General features: G+C 40.0%; 2 protein-coding genes across 4 annotated transcripts in view; both read right to left on the reverse strand.

Annotated features, from left to right (window-relative positions):
* Positions 1-2,783: 2,783 nt before the first annotated feature.
* On the reverse strand, positions 2,784-6,512 carry LOC122875510 (flocculation protein FLO11-like). Its single transcript, XM_044194741.1, has 2 exons — positions 5,700-6,512; positions 2,784-5,042 (listed from the first exon to the last, which is right to left on the reverse strand). Exons 1-2 carry the CDS (start codon positions 5,890-5,892, stop codon positions 3,955-3,957), a joined length of 1,281 nt encoding a protein of 426 aa, XP_044050676.1. The 5' UTR covers positions 5,893-6,512; the 3' UTR covers positions 2,784-3,954.
* A 6,095-nt stretch (positions 6,513-12,607) lies between these two features.
* The window catches only part of igdcc4 (immunoglobulin superfamily, DCC subclass, member 4), a 55,374-nt gene continuing 48,557 nt past the window's right edge, over positions 12,608-19,424 (reverse strand). For all 3 annotated transcript variants that reach the window (XM_044198133.1, XM_044198143.1, XM_044198152.1), the window contains one exon: positions 12,608-19,369. In XM_044198133.1, the coding sequence (XP_044054068.1) occupies positions 18,842-19,369 (528 nt within the window). In that variant the 3' untranslated portion in view covers positions 12,608-18,841. The remainder of the gene's footprint in view (positions 19,370-19,424) is intronic.

Consider the following 19,424-nt stretch of genomic DNA (forward strand, 5'->3'; position numbering starts at 1 on the left):
TTCTAGAATTGACAACTCGCAGTACCTATCACTGACGCATTACTCATGGTGCTTTCAGCAGTTTGCAACAGTTCCTGGTTGAATGATGTTTCCTCTCAGTGGTGTGCAGTGTTTTGCAGCAGCCTTTTGAGAAATGCTTGCTCTTGTTTGGTGGGCTTGTCAGGGGTGAAACCAATACATCTGCAGTAAAAACCAGCTGAGGAGGTGATTTATGTACGTACAATAGTGTTCCAAATAGCCATCAACACACCATGGACCACATTTTAAACCTTCAGCTAAAACGTAAACTTTCAATCTTCTCTGATGATTGCTTAAAAGTAGACACACAGAATGCCATTTATCCACTATAGCAACCAGTATTCATGTTTAGTACACCACCATTTATGCTAAAATAAGAAAAAAGGAAGGAAAGCAGCATGTTTTTCCAGTGCTAGAAACACCTCTGATCTGAATATTCCTGATGCAGTGCATGCCAAATATCTGCGTCTTCCTACATTGTAACCTGGGATGCCTGACGCCGCCTCCCTGGAAAATTTGTTAATAACAAGGTGCAGGGTATTTCTCCAGGGTGCTGGGCAGAAGCCAAACCTTGGCTTTACAATATAAACAAAAAATGAGGGCCATTCCTGCATCACGCCTCAGTGAGATTGCCAGCAGATGAAATCTGATGACTAGAAAATGACTGCCAAGAACCATGATTCAAATCACCCAGCCTGTGTTTTCTCTTTTGTTTTAATTGTTTTGCTTTGCAGATGCTCTCAAGTTAGACCCAGTAGCAGACAGCCTATTAGCTCCTTCTGAATTAGAAGTGAAACAAGTTAAGTGAAGTTACTTCTGAAGACTCACACATGCAGACTCCTGTGAAGGTTTTCTAAGATCTCTTAAATCTAAAATCCACCAGAGAGATGCACAATGATGCAGAACAGGCAACGCATCTCAAATATGTAATTAACCTCTGCCTCTTGTTTCCTGTATCTTTCCACACAAAATACCAGCTGTTCTTTTCAGGCAAGTGGAAGGTAAGGTGCAAAGCATCTTATTATTTTTAAAGCTCTGAATTCCACATGCCTCCACTGGAATGGGTATTAGGATTTTCCACAATTTATATTTATAACGTGTTTTCCATGCATTTGTTTTAGTCATGTATTTATTATTTTTGTCGGCACAAAACAGTACAGTTTAGTACATCTCACTGTCTGTCTAACAAGCATGATGATAATGTCATGGTCTACTGTTGAAATCACTGCTCAGTGCTGAAATACTTGTGAAGCATTGAGAAGAATGAGAGAGTGAAGAATGAAAATCATCTCATGACTCCCAGGTTCCCAGGCCTTTTGTGTAAACTTCACAAGGTGGGGGCTACACATGGACCCTGTCGATACATCAGCCTCCACCCAGACAGTCTTTTGCATTAGCAGTGTAAACCAGATTAGATATGCACACTGTAGATCACATTAAGGAGCTGTTTTTACAGCAGCACTTTGCATCTCATACATCAAAACAGGCAAGCCATTTTTTTTTTTTTACTATACCAGTCATGTCTTCCATTACCCTTAATGAGTGATGCAATGACACACAGAGGTTGCCAAGTAATGAGACTTGCCACCTCCATTATTCCTACCACTGTCCCTACACATTAGCCCCATGTGTGAATGATATGGATATAATAATAATGGGGAAGATAACATTGCAATTCCATAACACATTTTTCAGGCACGTGGCCCTAAAAGCACCTTGTGGGCATCTAGCGTAAATAAGCCCAGCAATAAACAAGCCATGCATAAATTGCTCAGGCCTTGAGCAATTTTCTTGACTGCTTTGTGTGAAACCCATGGGTCACTGCTGGTTGAGTGCAGCTTGAATGGGCTAAAACGTAAATGTAAAGTTTACTGTGTAATTGTACAGTCTGCTGTAGCTTGAGAAAGGGCACCCAGCCTACTAACTATTAGTGTATAAAGTGGCTCTACATGGGTGATGTCCATCTCTGCAGTTATGTGTTTCAAAGAAAACAACTGGCCGTGTTTGCAGGTGGGAAGCCAGTGAGGGTCCTAGTCGCTGCACTGGCCATGTACTGCTGTACCTCCTACTGCTTCTCGGAGGCAGCAACTCCCAAAATTAGTAGAGAGTGCAGTGCAGAGGGAAGTGGACATTCCAGAGCTGGAGAAAACAGGAGCAAATATTTGAAAAATAATGTTTGTTAGCAGACTTGGTTGCCTGTTCTAGATTAGCTGAAAAAGAGGCTCCACAATGTGGGTGTATTTTGTGTGTGTTTCAAAAATCACAAAAAAAAAGTATCAAGAAAAAAAAGACTCCACAATGTGTGTGTGTATCTGAGTGCTTTGTGAGTGGCCATTGTTATTTTAACACTTTCAGAGTTAAATTGAACTTGACAATGTTACTGTGTTCGTACTTGAGTGTTCTTTGATTGAGATTTGTTCACTCTTGAGTCGTCCACTGGAACACACTTACTGTTGCTGATTAAAATTTAACTGAACTTACAGGGCAAAATATTTTACTTCGCTTTCTATTGTGCGTATGTGAAAGAATGTGTGTTTTTTGTGTATTCTCACTTTATGAACAGTATGTCCAATCCTTTTTTTCACCTTTATTTATTCAGGGGGGAGTTTCACTCAGAGCAATGCTCTCTTTTTCAGGAACACCTTGATCACACTTCACACAGTTACACATTCACAGTCTGATCTGCTGGCCACTGAGCAGCTCGCTCCACAGTTGGGGTAAAGGGCCTTGCTCAAGGGCACCTCAGTGGTGGTAATGAGGGAGGGGGAAGCGCTGCTTTTCACTTTCCCCACTCAGATATATCCTGCCGGTCCAGGGGATTGAACTGACAACCTCTAAACTTTAGGCCACCACTGCCCATAATTGTGTGTGTCTGCATGGAGATCCAGACAAAATGCACACTTTACAGCAGGATGTGCAGCTGTCTACTCTAGATGGACAGTACTAACGACCATAATACACACAGGTGTAATCTATAGGTCTTATTTGGCCCACGTTTTCCCAGTTACTGGTATTGTGGCTGCAGGCAAGGAGGCACTTAAGGACCTCACTGTTATGATACAATAATGGCACAGGAGAGATATTTTTGGGTATGCTTCTTTACAGTCCAAAAACAAAGCATGAAAAAAGTGCAACATTTTTCTATCATCTACATTCAGCTGGCTCCTCTTCGGGTAATTTTTCCTCAATTCACTGTATAATTTGTTAAAAGCTGCAGCTGGTAGAACATCACATGCTTGTGTTCCAGTGGCACCAACAGTGTTTAGCTTTATTTCAAGAGTTTCCCTTTAGGTGTACAGTTTGATTTTTTGTTTTGAGTTCATGGTTATATATTATTGAATAAATGAAGAATGAAATTAAAAAGGGATGTTGGTATGATTAAAAATGTTTAAACTGTAATATGTTTAAATGAGTAAACTGCAGGTTTGACTGTTAACATTTAATCATTTCAGAATGAAATATTTCCCCAACTGTCATAAATGTTATTTGCTTAAACTTCAAGGGATTAATTTTTTTAGTATGAATGAAATATCAAATAACAGTGGATGTTTTATTGTATTGTATTTTATTGATTTTTATTTGATTTGATAATTTGTGTATGGCCAGAACTTATTTAACTATTATTTACTATTACTTATAAATATAAAATATATATATAAAATTAAGTCACACAAAACCCACGTGATAAAGCCACCCCCCCTCAAGTGGGCAAGGAACAACTCCCCCCAAAACCCTTTAACAGGTAAAGATGGAAGAAACCTTGTGAAGGATCACACAAGAGGGGACCCCCTTCCAAGGCTGATGGGTGCATGGTAGGCAACGTGACATTAGTTTAGTTCAGCTGAATTTTTCTGGCATTTCAAAATCACTGTGGGGTCATTAGTCCTCATTATAATCCATAGTGATCATGTGAGTTTACTGAAGGACGAATGTGGCCTAAAGGTGCCGCATGCACCTATATCCTACAATATGGATAGCATGCTCTAAATGAGGGCAAGTGTGGTTAGGGGAGCTAAGGGGTGCTAGATTCAGATTGTTTGTGCCCTCTGCTACAGAAACTGGTCTACTGAAGGCTGTACCCTGAATGCCTCCAACTGTCCTGTCTACTATTGGCTTTACTCTTGCCCTCTCTGCCCACAGTACCCTCCGTCCTCTGGTCTTCTCTGGTGGCCTGTTAGGTTGAATCCCATTCTTCTTCTCTGGCTCCTGGACCTTTGGTGTTATACGTCCTGCACTAGTGCTCTCTGTTTCTGGTTCCCTTGGTTCTTGAGTGCTTTCTGGCCTTGGTACACTGGCTCTTTTAGGTTCTGCTTTTGCCTTTATTGGCCCCAGTGCTGTGCATACTGGAGACCTGCTACTGGTCTCTTCTGACACCACCTCCCTGTTTATTGGTGACCCTTTCCTAGGTTTAGGGGACACACCATTACCTTGGACCACATATACCTGGCCTCCTCTGGTTTTCTTCTGTGGAATAGGTGGGAGAACAAGATTTTGTGTAATTATGGGCACCAGGGTAGAAACTGACACATCTGGTGTTGAGGATTTTTTTAGAATTGGTTTCAGCATGCGTTGATGTGTTTCTGGCATTTTCTTTACATCATCAGTGGTTTCTTTGCTCTGCTGTGGACTAGCAATCCTCACTGAGGACACTCTACGTGTCTTCATGCTGACATCACAGGGAGGTGGTGCAGGCTTTCCTTCTGCTTTAACAATATGGACAGTTGTTGGTACGTTCTTCCCAAACTGTCTTCCAACAAGGGGAGGTGGTGTTGGTGGTGAATACATGGGAGTTGTAGAGGGCTTCTTGTCTTTTCCTGTTGTTTTTTTTGTTCCCAATCTCTCCTTTTGACTCTGAAGTCGTGCTGCCACGTTTTCTTCAATAGAAGACATCAAATCTGAGTACAGCATCTTTAGAGCCTCATCTATCTCGGCCTGAGATGGAACTTGTGGTGATGCTGCAGACTTTTCTGTGGTGGCGATCGGAGTCTCTGTTGTTCCCTTCATGTTTCTCAAGAACTTATTCTCTGGAAAAGGCCATTTACAAAATCATTATATTAATACATTACATCTTTCCCAAAACATGTATCATGAGTGATAAAATTCATTGATCTTTTATTATTATGGATTATTTTTAGTGATGTCCCAATTTTGCCTTCAATCCTGATTCAGGTGAGTTGGTGACAATACTTAGACTAAACTATCCCTGTATTGAAATTGATAAAGCATTTTTGATATGTTTGACAGTTGAGTGGGGTTGATTCCATTATTTGATTTTCCTTCATTTTCATATGGGATGTTTAGTGTGGACAGGGTCTGAAATGTTATATGTAAAACACCAAATATAACTGTTATATGATGTTTTGATGTTGACTGTAAAACTTATAAAATCTTTAAAACAAAAGCATTTACATACCAGATTTTAAACTAGCCCACGCACCAGTAAAACATATTTAATTCTTGCAATATTTAATGCACGTCGCAAGAATATTAATCTTATTCACTACTTCAGTGTTGCTGTGTTGCTATTGGTGAAATATTTGGTTGGTTGTCTATATTAATCTGAGAAACCTGAAACTAATATTGCTTGACTGATCTATTACAAAGGATTTAACGGATTAGCTCGGGACATCACAAATGTTTACTTTAAAAGACTATATTTGACAATTTGAACAGTAACTTACCCCACAGCTCTTGGTAGCGGAAAGAAACCACCTTGGGATCAGCTTCAGGGTGAGATCTTCTAAAGCTGATCAGCTCCGATAAATACTGGAGTAAAAAGTCGGGGATGTCGGTAGGTTGAGAGAGGAGTGTCGCTCTGGAAATACACTCCATTATGCTCTTCAGTCCATACGGACACAAACTCTGGAAATACATTTTCACGTCTCTTAGAAAGTACTCTTTCTTATTGTAACGTTAGACTGTGTGACCTGAACTGATCTCCACTTAGTGAACTCCCTCCTGTAGAATGTCTTTGATGTCATAGAATGTTCTGCACATAGTTGTGTTCTAAGTTCTATTCACTTTGTTGTTGTTGTTTTTTGAATGTTTTCATCTTTGACTGTGTTAAACATTTTAACTGCCTATAATAATGATCTCAAACACTTAATTTGTCATTTACAATCCCTGATGTTCTACATTTATATTAGTCAAAATATTTGCAGCCACTCTCTTTGCTGCCTAAAATCTGTTGTGCTCTTATAGCAATAAACAAACGTTACCTGTCCCAATGTCATTTACAAAATGCAAGTAAGATAATTACCTTGGGTAACTGTTAAAAATGTTGATCCTTTGGCCTACAATTTTTCTTAAGCATTTTAAGAGGTCCTAATTCCCATTCATATGTAACTATCTAACAATACCTTGTGGGTTTGAACATGAGCATGTTTATTTTGTAGATGTATCTCCATTTTTTTAAAATTTGTTTATTTATACAATATATATATTTCAGCAAATAAAATCACTTAACTTGGGGAAAGATTATGGTTGTGATCAAATTATAAGTGGAAAATGCTGGTTTCTTTTGACCAGTATTTACTTTCATTATTATTGTTATATGTATTTATTAGCAAATATAAAAGCTGGATTCTTTACCACCTTGATAGACAGACTGTAGTATCTTGGAGGCCTGATTTCCAGTATGGCAACATTGTTTGTAAAGTTTGTAAGTTTGTAAAGGCTGTGGCAGTGTGATTGACATTGATGCATATCTTGTATCTGTGTCCAGCTGCAGCTGGTCATCAGTACCTCTTTACCTCTTTCCAGTTCCTCACTTTTCCTATTACTATGTAAAGCACTTTCTAAACAGTTGCCAGTGGAGGAGTTAGCATACTCTGTGAAATGTGGTAGCATCAGCACAAGACAATTCACTTCTCTACTGGAGATACTGTATATGATAATGGTGGCACAAATATAGCAGAATAACATGAGGTGAACAATGTGCCAACTCTTGACGTTGTTAGACCTACTTAATTTCAAATTCAGCCAACAACAGTAACAAAGCTTCTTCATCAAGTCTGTGATGGTGAAACTAAAGCGATAGCCTATGTAAGATAAACAACTAATTATTTTTAATGACTTTCTTGATGCTCTTTGGAATATGACGTCAATGGCTGGCATGCCTCGATGTCATCTTCGCCTTTTGCCACGAGAAGCTGGCAGCGGCATGGGAATGAATCTAGATAACGGCCGAGTGCTATGTGATGTGCAGCACACAACGCTTACATGTACTTGGAGAGCTGAAAAGTGGGTCACCCAGCCCACTGAGATTCAGCCTGTACCATTCACTGATGTGGAAATAAGTCTCCTGCATAAGGCCCAGCAAGCAAGGCTGCACTACCAAACACTGCCACAGACAGCACCCAGCTTTGTACTACACAAAGCTCTACAAAGAATGAGTCATTCTCACCACACTGTAGCAGGGCTACAGTCATTGTTTTGTCATTTTCAGCACATGCTAAGAAGATAATGTGTTGTGTTGAGACAGAAATGCACACTGCTCCAAACTGCGTACATGGATGTGTTAAAATGGCCTTTCCTAGATTCTCCTCAAATATGCCTCAAAAGAAAATCCACCTTTAAAAAAATTTGAAACTTGCATGTTATTATCACAATTTAGCTAAATAACACTTTAAAATGTGATTTAGTTGACATACTCTGGAGACCTTTCACTGGTAATGGACGACAGGCTTAATTTGTGCACTAGAACTTGAATCTTGTTCAATATGATTATTTAGCACTGTGGTTATTAACACTAGCTGCACCACATGCGCATGAATACCATTCTTTGCCTAAGGACTGGCTTTATGACTTTTTGTCATTGCCATTCATCATTGACAAATGAAACAACTGAAGTTATTTCTGTAGTATTCTGTTGTATTTCCTCTGCCTTCATGAGACTTATGGAGAGAGAGAGAAATGCAGCAAAGCAAACAACAAAAGCAAGGACAAAAATGCAAACATGGTGCGAGACTACTTTCAGTTAGCCACATAAACTTGGCTGTCACTGCTGCTGACAGACTGCAAAACAGTAGAAATGCATAACTTTGTATTGCTAGCAGGCATAAACACTGGTAGAATTATATCCCTCGAGTTTAGAGAACCTGTGTTTGTATGACTCTGCCAGGCCTGGTGTAATGTATGCAGAGATTTGAGCTCTTGCAGCGTTGACATCAGGTCAGAGTTGGATGTAATGTAAGGGCAAGTAAAATGCTTGTCGGATGACTGATGGCTAGGAGCCAGCACTGTACTCTGAGCAAGCCCTCACTGGCAGGCAACATGCAGGCTTTAATCCACATGCAAGCTGAAGGTTTTCATTGCTATGGCTGGCTCACAACTATAGTTGGATCAACTCACTGTTGGCCCAATGTAAAGCCAGTGAGACAGGCATGCTGTCAGTCCAGTACCAGATTCAAGGCATCCCCTTATCAGCCATGGACCTGCATGGTTTGGGCTGTGAGTAGGAGAAGAAAATGAAGGAGAAAACTGGTAATCAAAAAACTGGTATCAGAAAACTGCACCATATTGAACTTAATATTTCTATATTGACTCTTGAGTCTTTGTAACTACATAATAAAACTCCTGCCTCCTTCATCCAATCCTCTCGCTTGCCTGGACAAGGGAGTCAAGGATGCACCATTTCTTCACTTCAAATAGCAGTGTCACACTTTGCCCGTGGTTGCAGTATAGAAAATTGGTATACAGTGAATTTTAAAGCTGCTCCCCCTCTGGGGTCCTATTGTGGCCAGCCAAGAGTGAATGGAAAGCTAAAGCGGCACACAGAACCCAGGGGAGAGAAGAAGCTGGGGCAAACAGTCCACAGCCATCACTGACAGCTCCCTGGTTTCTCTGCCAGCCATGCCCCTGTGAGCTCACCTTTTCCAGCTACTTTATAGGGTATATTGAAGCTTATTGTAAAGCACACAGGATTTAATATAACTCCAGAGATATGTAGCCCAAATAAAACAGATGAAATCCTCTACATTCATCCTCCTCTCGAATCCCCGTCTCCCTGACGTCATTCATTTATCTTCCGACGCATCCTCCTTCATTCTTGTTCTCCTCAGGCTGTCTCTGTTTAGTTTGGGGAATATGTGATTGGCAGGTTATAACCCGCTGACATTGAGAAAAGGTCTTATCTGTAAGGAGCATTGCTTCTTATAGTAATTTCAGAGAATAGCCAAATGAATGCAGGGAAAGAGAGTGCACACAAATGTAGATACTGACACACACAGAAACAGGGACATGCATGCAAATCAGAATATATTTTTAATTTTTCACATGAAGAGAAGGAAATGGCTTAAATATCAAGTATTCACACAGCAGAATATACTGTATATCCCCATTTCACAAGGACACACTCTTATGTATTTAGTTTAAGATTTTTTTTCTGGTTTCTCTGCTTTACTTAAAGGCGAACGATAAGAGGTGGAATGACTTTCAGCTAAGGTCATGCGCCAGACCTGTACCCATGATGTCATCACCACATGTTGTACACTTACACCCACTACGACACCAGCAACTATTATACGGGGATGTAAAGCAGGAATAGCCAAAGAAAAGGGAATGCGGTCAATATAATTCTTTTAGTGTAAGAGGTTGAAATTGAACGAGCCAATATCCAAAGATAAATAATCTGTGACATTTCAAACCTGATGGACATTATTCTTTGTTTTAACCTACGTAGAGGATAATATGGATTCTACAGGACTATACAGGGCAGGCAAATGTAGAAATGCCAGGATATTGTTTTAAATTGTACAAACTGGATGGTCATGATATTTGATTGTCTGGCAAAGATGATAAAAATACAAGACATCATTGGGATCTAATGAAGAAGGGTCACCGTGGTGTAAATGTCATGTTATAAATAAGTAAACATCCATTTATTTTGTACTTTGTACACTTTGTACACAGATACTTTCTGCTCCTGGAGTTTTCAGCCTGATCTTTCTTTACTGTACTGTTGCTAACTGGATACTTGGACCCTCAAGCACAACAAGCACAAAGAATGATTTGCAAATACTTGCCAACCCAGGAGGTCTTCTGCTGTCCTCTTTGAACTGTCAGCGAGCACATACAGCGGTAAACCAAGCAGGGCTAACGCTGAAGGTGGAGACTGTAGTAGTGTAGTTAGCAGAAGCAGAAGGAGGCAGAATGAATTGGCTGATTCAAGAGCTTCGCACAGTTATTTCTCCACAGGCAGTGAGCTCTACCTCATGAGTCCAGCCCTCACCTGACTCTCCGTGCTCCACTCCCCTGCCTCTCCGATGAAATATGAGGCATGCTGAACTAGCCCAGAGACAACCGCCTCCTGCTGGAGGAGAAACACAATGTACACACTAACAATACACATTACACATTCAGACAGGTGCATTGGCGAGTACAGTAAAGTATGAGAATGCATGCATGTTTGTATTTGTCTATATTCTTGTGTGTGATATAGTGTGTTCATGTGTGGGTTTGTGTATATGTGTCCCCACTCAGACCTCTGCAGAGGAGCCTTCCCCTCTGATTAACAGTGATGAGTGGCTAACGATAGTGAGCCCGACCCCTCTGTCGCTCAGCAAGAGCTTTTATCTAACTCTTCAGGGGATTCTGCCATGTGATGTCGGCTCAGTGATCCTGTCTTAACTCTGTGCCCTCATCTCGCCATCTTATCTCCATCACCTCCCTCTTTGTCTTTTCTTTCAGTCAGTCTGTCTGTCTGTCTGTCCCCCTGATGCACCCACCCCACCAAAGACACTGGCACAGACAGACTGACAAGAAGACACAAATGCATACATGCAGACACACACACATATTTCTCACACCTTTTGTATTCGATCACATGAGGATTGAGTTTTTTGAGGGGAAATCGGTGTGATGAAGAAATATTTTTCACTTCCTCTGTATTATATACATTTGCACAATTCCACAGCCAAGGCAGGTATGAGGGCAGAGCAGGTCCAACACTCAGGAAGCAGCCTCTCCTAATGGGAGTGGCACCGAGTTACTGTGCTTCTTTTCAAGAATCCCTGGGAAGGATCACACTGCCCCTCAGTGGTTCATAAAAGAATGACCTCTTTAAGTATGACTGATACCCAGAGGCTATGCTAGAGTGAAAAGGGTGGGGCACAAAGCAACCATGGGCATGTTACCTGACGGGTGTGTGCCCACAGGGAAGCTGGCAGGCCGGTTATTACTATGCAGGATTTATTTAACTGTGGCCTGGGCTCTAGAGACATCATATTTTGTGTATAAGCAATTATCCTTCTGTGGAACTGGGGCAGTAACTTAAGAAAGTAACTCTATTCACTTTCTCCTCTTCCTACATTTTCATAAATAGTATGCAATTTAAATTGCACATATATATTATTCTTGATTCTTTTAAGTGATAAATGACAATATTCAATACGATTACCTGCAGCAAATAATTGTCCTCTAAGAAAGTATCCCTTTTAGCTTATAAAATGTTCTGATTTACCAATATAGTATAATCATATGAGTATGATGTTATTGTAAACACAGAAAAGCACTACAAGTCACAGCATTTACCTAAATGCTTCCGACATTTTGAGCATTATGTTTTTTTGCCTTCTTGTCAAGAGTTAGATGAGAAGATTGTTAAATATGAAGCTGCAGCCAGCAGCCGGTTAGCTTAATAGCTTAGCAAAAAGACTGGAAACAGTGGGAACAGCTAATATATCTGTCCTCTGCCCAAAGCTAACAAAACCTGCCTACCAGCACCTCTAATGCTCACCAATTAACACGTCATATCTTGTTTGTTTAATCCATACAAAAACGGAAGTATAAAAACAACAAACTGTGGTTTTACGGGATATTTGACAATTTCTTAAACAGGAGCAGTGCTTTCTGGAGTCTTGTAAGCTAAGCTAACTGCTGCTAGCTGTAGCTCCATATTTACTACATCTGAGTGGTATCAACCTTCTCTCTCGGCAAGAAAGTGACGAAGCCTATTTCCCAAAATGTATCTGTATATATATATATATATATATATATATATCTCAAAGCAACAAACTGACAAAATAACCCAAAGCTAACATAAAGATGGTGCCTACTAACTAACAAACTGTCTGACTGGAAATAATAGAGAGAAATAGGTCTTTAATTGGTTCAGTGTTTCATTATATACTGTATACAGGATACATTATGTGCTTTAGAGGGGGACTACTTAAGCACATACTGTTGTCATTAACAAGAATTGTTAATGACATTATTTTTAAATAATAATACACAAAATCATCGTCAGAGCTCTTTTTTTAAAATAATTTCCTTCCCACAGTTAAGAAGGTGAGATTAATTTTAATCTATGACTGCAAACCAGCACAGCACAATAATATCATACACTGAGATATAACATAAAGGTCAAAATGATTAGAATATAACAAGAAATAACACAAGAAGCCAAGCTTTCTCATATCTTAAATGTCATTTTTAGGAACGTAAATGCCAGGAAAAGCAGTCACACGTGGAGTTAAATTGACTCATCTTTGGCGACAAAAGTGAAAGAAAAGAAAATTAAAGTGAGATTCAAGTTAGGCTGAAGAATGCACAATTTGGTTGAGATTCAAAAAATCACACTGAGCCGTACTTTCATTTTTCTTTGATGTTTATTTACAGAAGAGTAGTTTCCACAGACATCTTGACAGTTGCTGTGAGTTTTGACATTTTCACATATGGTAACACAGTGGAAATATTTCTACAAACCACAAGTACTACCTATCCTGTTACGATTCCTCTGAACAAGCAATGTTTCTATCACAAATCATGGCTACGGTCGCCATGACTAACACTGAGTAATCCATCTGTCATTTTACAGACTAAGAAAATTGCACTTCTAGAAATGTAAAGATGACAGTCCAAAGTTGCTCATGGCCCAAGACGAAGTGCTAATCTATTCAGTGCTCCTACAATTTGCTCCTACAGTAGCGTCTTTTGACATGAATGAGGTCTTGTTCGGCACACGATGCTTACAAAGGTGTCTGAGTAGTTGCAGAGCGTCGCTGGTGGCACATGACCACAGAGTCTAAGTCTGTGCTTGCACATTCTGAGAAGCACAACTGAGCTGGTACACACAAAACTACAGAAGACGTACAAAAAATGCACAACAATGTGACATCACTGGACGAAGCAGCTCACCACAAAGTACCAGAATGTACAGAGAAAAGCCAGAGAGACAGAAATACACTGAGTGATTTGTACAAAACAAAATATCACTTATGCATAAGAGTTTCGCTTGATTTACTTTCCAAAAGGACAAAATGAATGAGGCTTTGTTTGACAAAAAATGACATGTATCTGAGTCGGATATGCTGGCATGATTCTCTACAATTTTATGCAAAGATGGGGCACCTGAGTAGAGAAGAGACAATTATTTTGAAATGGCTGTCTGCCCTGAGAGGTATGACCTGCCTGGGGAGGATGTCCCTTTAGCCCTTCACCCTGCTTAGTACTTCAATCGCCTTGGTTGTGTTAAAGTGGTATTCTACCAAAAAGTGACTCAGGCTATTATTCAGCAGAAGCAGACACATTTTTGCTTTTTCTCTTCTGATTTTTGTTTGAAGCATGAGCGTACCATTTGAGCGAACCCATACTTTAAACTCTTTAAAAAGCTTGGTCATAACTACTATTGCAGAATAACAATGTAAAAGTCAATTTAGATTACTTCCACCAACCCCTCCTCCCCTCATTTGTTTACCCCTTTCACCGCTAGACAAGACCATCCAGGCCACTGTAATGAGTAAAAACTCACACTGAGGTAAAACGAAACAGTCGATCCTGTCCTCTATGAAAAACTTAGTTCACAAAACAACAGGATGCTTACGTGTATATGTTCTATTTCTTACAAAATGTGCATTATCAAGAAACTGATCAGAATCAAATCAACGAGTTACCAACATGAGGTATACTGTTTAATAAAACCCTTATAAAGGAGGGTGAAATAAACAAAATAATCAAAGTAATTATCATCTCTACGAAATGAGAGCATGAGTAATTTTCCTCCCAAAAAACCTGATTGTTCTAGCCAACAAAAAGACAAACAAAAGCAAAAAGTTACATGTATTTAAAATATAGTGGTTAAAAGAGTTGATAGAGCTTCTATAAAGAGAGCATTCATCCTTTATGCTGGAGGCATATTTTATGTTAATCCCCATTTCAGATCCTCTGTGTCGGCTCCACACACCATAGTAATCCACTACTGCATCAAGACTTTAAACACAGGCAAAACAGCGTGGTTTAACTGAAATTGGGGGGGGAGACCATGAAACCCCTAATTTTAAATACTGTATATTTCTAAAATTCATTTACACTGTACCATGTCAGCGTCCAACTAAGATTTTACATTAGAGTTTGGCAGCTACATTATCATAAAATCTAACTCCTGCATCATTGATGTGATAGTGTCTTTGTTAAACTGAATTTCCAAGTGTGTTAAATGTCCATCAGAACAAATTGGTGCAATGGTGTATAGAATTTACTTTCTCTGTTACTGGGCAGCAAATAATTTGTACTTTATGTTAGTCTACTTGATTGCCAAATGTTTGTGGTCGGTCTGCAGTGACAATACAGACTTTTTCACTTTCCATAGTGGAAGGGTGAACAGCTGCTGTGTGCAAAGCCATGGTTGCTTTACATTCACTTAGAAATATACAGACAAAATAAAAACTTGTGTATTATTTTCTTTTGAAAATGGCCATGTTGGGTAAGAGACAACTTTGCAAACTTTAGACTTAAAAGATTCCAACAATCACAAGAAAATGTTTGAAAATTTCATTTTCGTCACCGTGACCGACAACTTAATTGAAACACTATCTTAATGGCCCTGATTCACTGACCTTTTTGCAAATACTGCAGCTTAGGGTTCAGTATCTGCAAATGGTGTAGTGAAAGGAAGAACTGGACCCAGGTCTGGGTGAAACCAATCAGAGCAGCAGGAACACAGTCAAGGGTTTTAGCACGTCTCTTCTTAAGGTAGCATGGCTAATCATGGCTGACGTGGACTGAGAGAGGTATGTTTAAGATATCAAACTGGAATGCTTTTGAAAATATTATGCTTCTTTCTGGACTCAGGACATACAGGCTTTTGAGGATGATGAGAAACAGTATCAAGATAGAACAGTATCAGTAAAGAACCTGGGTCAAAAATATACACACATTTCTGGTGTGTATATTTCATTTTGGTGGTTTGCTTTAGCTTACTGCACATAAAGGGCAAATGATCATCAAGGGCAGAAAGCTGTCTCTGCACTGCTCTCTATACATTTAAATTGTCACCCAAATCAATGATGTCACAGCAGGTGTTTTACTTTTAACAGCTGATGGAAACCTGCTCTGACATCACTAATTGGAGTGTGGCCACATGTAAAACAGGCCTGCCACTTTAGATTGATGAGCTGGGTGGTGCAGCAGCAGTTTCCTGCCACAGGTGAGCTTGCTGTTGAATTTCTCTTTATGTACCATTTAAGTGTGGCTTGCCAAACAGTATAGTGAGTGCCATTCATTTTTTAAAAGTCTGGTAAGAAGGTATTTCATAAACATTTCTATAACTGACAGTGGGTAAAATCTGAATTCTCCTGACATGGCAAAACCCACTCATTCACCCCCAAAAGACCTTCTAATTAATGTTTGACCCAGGTTTGCTAAGAACACATTCACGTCTGTCCCTATATGACTGCTATTGCAGTAAAAACATGTTAATCTTGTTGTGATGTTAAGTACATACATGGCAATGCTAATAAAAAAATAACTCTCTTTGAGGTACCAACCATACATTTTGTTTGGAAAACCAAGAACAAAATAAGTTTTAGAGAAAACACAATTATGTTGGTGGGAAACGTGGTGTTTCATATATGTCATGAGGAACCATTTACATTTTTGTTGCTGATGTGATTGAGTTGAGCTGGTGAGATGACACTTAAATGGACATGGGTAGAAACATGGGCAGGATAGAAGGGGTTTGGATGACTATAAGAGAGCCACCTGAGAGAAGATGAGACGTCATGTACAACTGGGCTACACCGAATGCTCTGCTTAATACCATCAATCTTTAAAGTGGATATTATTACTATTATTACTATTATTATTATTAACTGATCCCAACCGTAGCAAACTTGTCATTATTTCAGAATCACACAGATGTAGGCTATGACCGTATATATCTTCTACATATCGCACTCCTACAGAGTAACCCTTGCCCTTTCTGAGTTAAATGAGTTAAAGTATAGTGTTATAGCATCCTTAAAATAGTCTCTTTGATGTGAAGCACCTAATGGAACCAGCTTGTAACTAACTCACAAACTCTTTCTCATGAATAAAGACATGCCAATTATTGCCTCCTACAGGCATAGAATGTTAAAGCAGTTTTCTTAACACTTTTGACACCTACAGGCAATGAGTGTTAAGCGGCGGTCACACCACAAAGTGACATTCACTCGTCCACATGAAAGAGGTGGGGCCGGATGCTTAGTGACTACTCGCGGGGCTAGTTGGTGAATTGCTATAGCTGGCGAGCTAACCGTTAACTCAGTAACAATAGCTCTGAGAGCTTCTCTCTATTTTCTCTCTGCTGTTCTGTTTACGTCACCCTGGCATTTTCCGAGCTAACGAGCTTGCTAACAGTCAGTTATCTTGTTATCTTAGCTCAGTTCACGCAGTTTATTTAAAAGACATATTTGTACAATCAACTCCTGTCTCATAACTGTCTGCTAACCATGTCTCTTTTGTGGAACAGTTTTTCCTCCAACAGAGGAGGTCAAATAAAAGTGATTCGTGCAAAACAGCAAATAAGCTAAAATAGCTTCCTCCATTTTGGACTTTCTGGCTCTCCATCCCCTCAAAGGTCAGCACTGTCAAGACGGCTTGCTATTGGTCAATGGCGCAAATTCTCGTGTCAAAGTTCACAGAAGTTGAACTCTTCATTAGCACAGGTTAATTTTGCCTCCTCTGATCGCAGCAATTTCAATTCATTCTAACGGAATCACTGTTTTAAATGCTGGTGTGACCAGGCGCAGAATTTAGATTTTCTTTTGGTGTGAGTTCTTTTTGGTTTTACATTTTACATAAATCTTTAAAGGGGGGGGGGATTAGCAGTAACACTCATTGCCTGCAGATGACACAAGTGTCAAATTGCAGGAGCTATTACTGTCCTTGCCTATAGTTGGCGCTAATTTGACTGCAACTTCAGATCCAAAATGGCAATTTGATGAAAATGGCTGGACCCAGTTTCAGGTGCTTCGTATCAAAGACACCAGGTGTTTATGTTTTCTGTAGGGCTTTAACAGTAACATAATACTGGGTGACACAATCTTCAGAGATCTGAGAGGAAGCTGCAATGCACTAAAGCGACATAAATTCCTTTGACAAAACACAAGAACATGAAGTCAGTGTCAGACGATTACTTCTGCAAATACCAAAGGCTGTAAAATCAGACGAGTTAGGAAAGAGATCTTAAAAATATGCTAGTTACATAAAACTAATAAAACCACACTGGAAACCATTCTGAAAAGAAATGAGGTAGTATTGTTGATAAGGAGTAGGGATGCACCAGTTCCAATTTTAAACTTTCAAAACCAATACTGACTCACTCAGCCTCACATATCGGTCAATTATGAAAAGCAATCTGATCGAATACTTAAGGAATACGTTGAACAGTTTGGGGTCAATGTAAAAAAATTGGAGCACATTTTTTTTGGACAACTAATGGCACATAATCGCATTGGTGCATCCCTAATTGGGAGTCAAACCAGAAGAGTGGTCTACAGATGTATTGTTGTAACATATTCTCTAGTTCTCCCACCAACATAATAAAACCAATACCAACATGAACATGTAAATACTTTGATTCCAAAATGAGATATCCACCATCTGAAATACAGCACAACACTTTTTACTTTTCAACTGAGTGTCCCTGATTTATACAATCACACCACCCGGATATATGGCATTTTGGAAAAGAATACTTCATGTCTACCAAATCTGTATACTCCATATCTTTTTACATTTTGAGTGTTTTTTCTTTCATATTGACACGTGTTTTGTATTTGTACTGAACATAATCATCCATAGAAATATACAGAGGTTATAAACGCACCTACAATAATTAGGCACCTGAGACCTCCACACTCCAATCAGGAAATGAAATGTGTGTGTAAATTTGTGTTCATGGTTATACCACGGAATCAGCTATATTTTAGCTTTCTGTGTGTGTTTCAGTGTGTGTGTGAATGTGTGTCTGCGGACCCTGAGACAGCAGGAGGCTGGAGAGAGATACAGGTATTCTGTACTCTCAGAGTGTGCAGATACTCTTTAAGGCTTATTCCTCAGTGCCACAGTAAAGTAGCATCCACCAGATGAAGCCCAGGGAGACTCATTGAGACTGCGCTTCCGATCCAAACAACAAGGATGATAGCCCGTCTCACTCACTCACGGAACATTCCAGGCTTTCTCATTCCTGAGTGGAACAGAGCCATGTGCGACACAGTGGGAATAGCTTCCTTCAATCCACTTCCATCTGCTTAGTTAAGTTAAATCTTTCTTTTCTTTCCAACGGACAGGAAAGAAACCCAGAGGAAAATATCATACCAATGCTAGAGAATGCATACCCATATACAGTTCTCCACCACTAAAATATACTGTGTATGTATACATTACACACGTATGAAACAATGGATTCAAAGTACCTATAAAAACTTTGCAAGGAAGAGAAAGGAATCCAATAATGAGGTGCATAAAAATAATCCTTAGGGATTCTTCCTGGGTACGTAAAAGAAAGAATATCAGTCTGATGTCTGTGTTCGTGTAAGGGTCGATGCCCTACATGCAGAGGCTACGGGCACAGATAACTATGTGCTGCTGAGGTAGAGTGGACAAAGCCGGAGCTGACAAAGGGGGCAGGGGACAGCCCGGCAGAGATGGCCTTCCCTGGTGCCAAAGGGCAATGTCTGGAGTCCCCGTTCTCCAGATGCTCTGACCTCAGCACAGAACACACGGTTTTTGGGGAGTGGAAACCATTGGTTAGCCCCATGTCCTGCTGTGGCTCTAAGTCTGCATTCGGCTGGTCTCCCGTGCCTTCTAGCTCCCCGTTGTGATTGGCCACCAACTTTATTGAGGGAAGACTTGAGGGGCTTTGGGCCAGTGATAGTTTTTCTAGAGTGTCCTCCTCTCCTGGTGGGCTTGGCTGGCTCAAAGGGGAATATCTGTCCTCTGATAATGAGGGTCCCCTTGTGGTGTTAGAATCCCTTTCGCTGCCCTCCTCCTCTTTCTCCCTCCCTGGGTCTGACAGCTCTGAGTGAACGATGACTTCTGCCTCAACCTGGTGACTGCACATAGATGTACACAGACGATCTTCTAAGTCCTGTAACAAAACAATGTCACTGTTACTTCAAGTTTTCTCTGTTAAAGGTAGTTAC

Source organism: Siniperca chuatsi, linkage group LG1 (assembly GCF_020085105.1).
Source record: "Siniperca chuatsi isolate FFG_IHB_CAS linkage group LG1, ASM2008510v1, whole genome shotgun sequence".
Classification (NCBI taxonomy): domain Eukaryota; kingdom Metazoa; phylum Chordata; class Actinopteri; order Centrarchiformes; family Sinipercidae; genus Siniperca; species Siniperca chuatsi.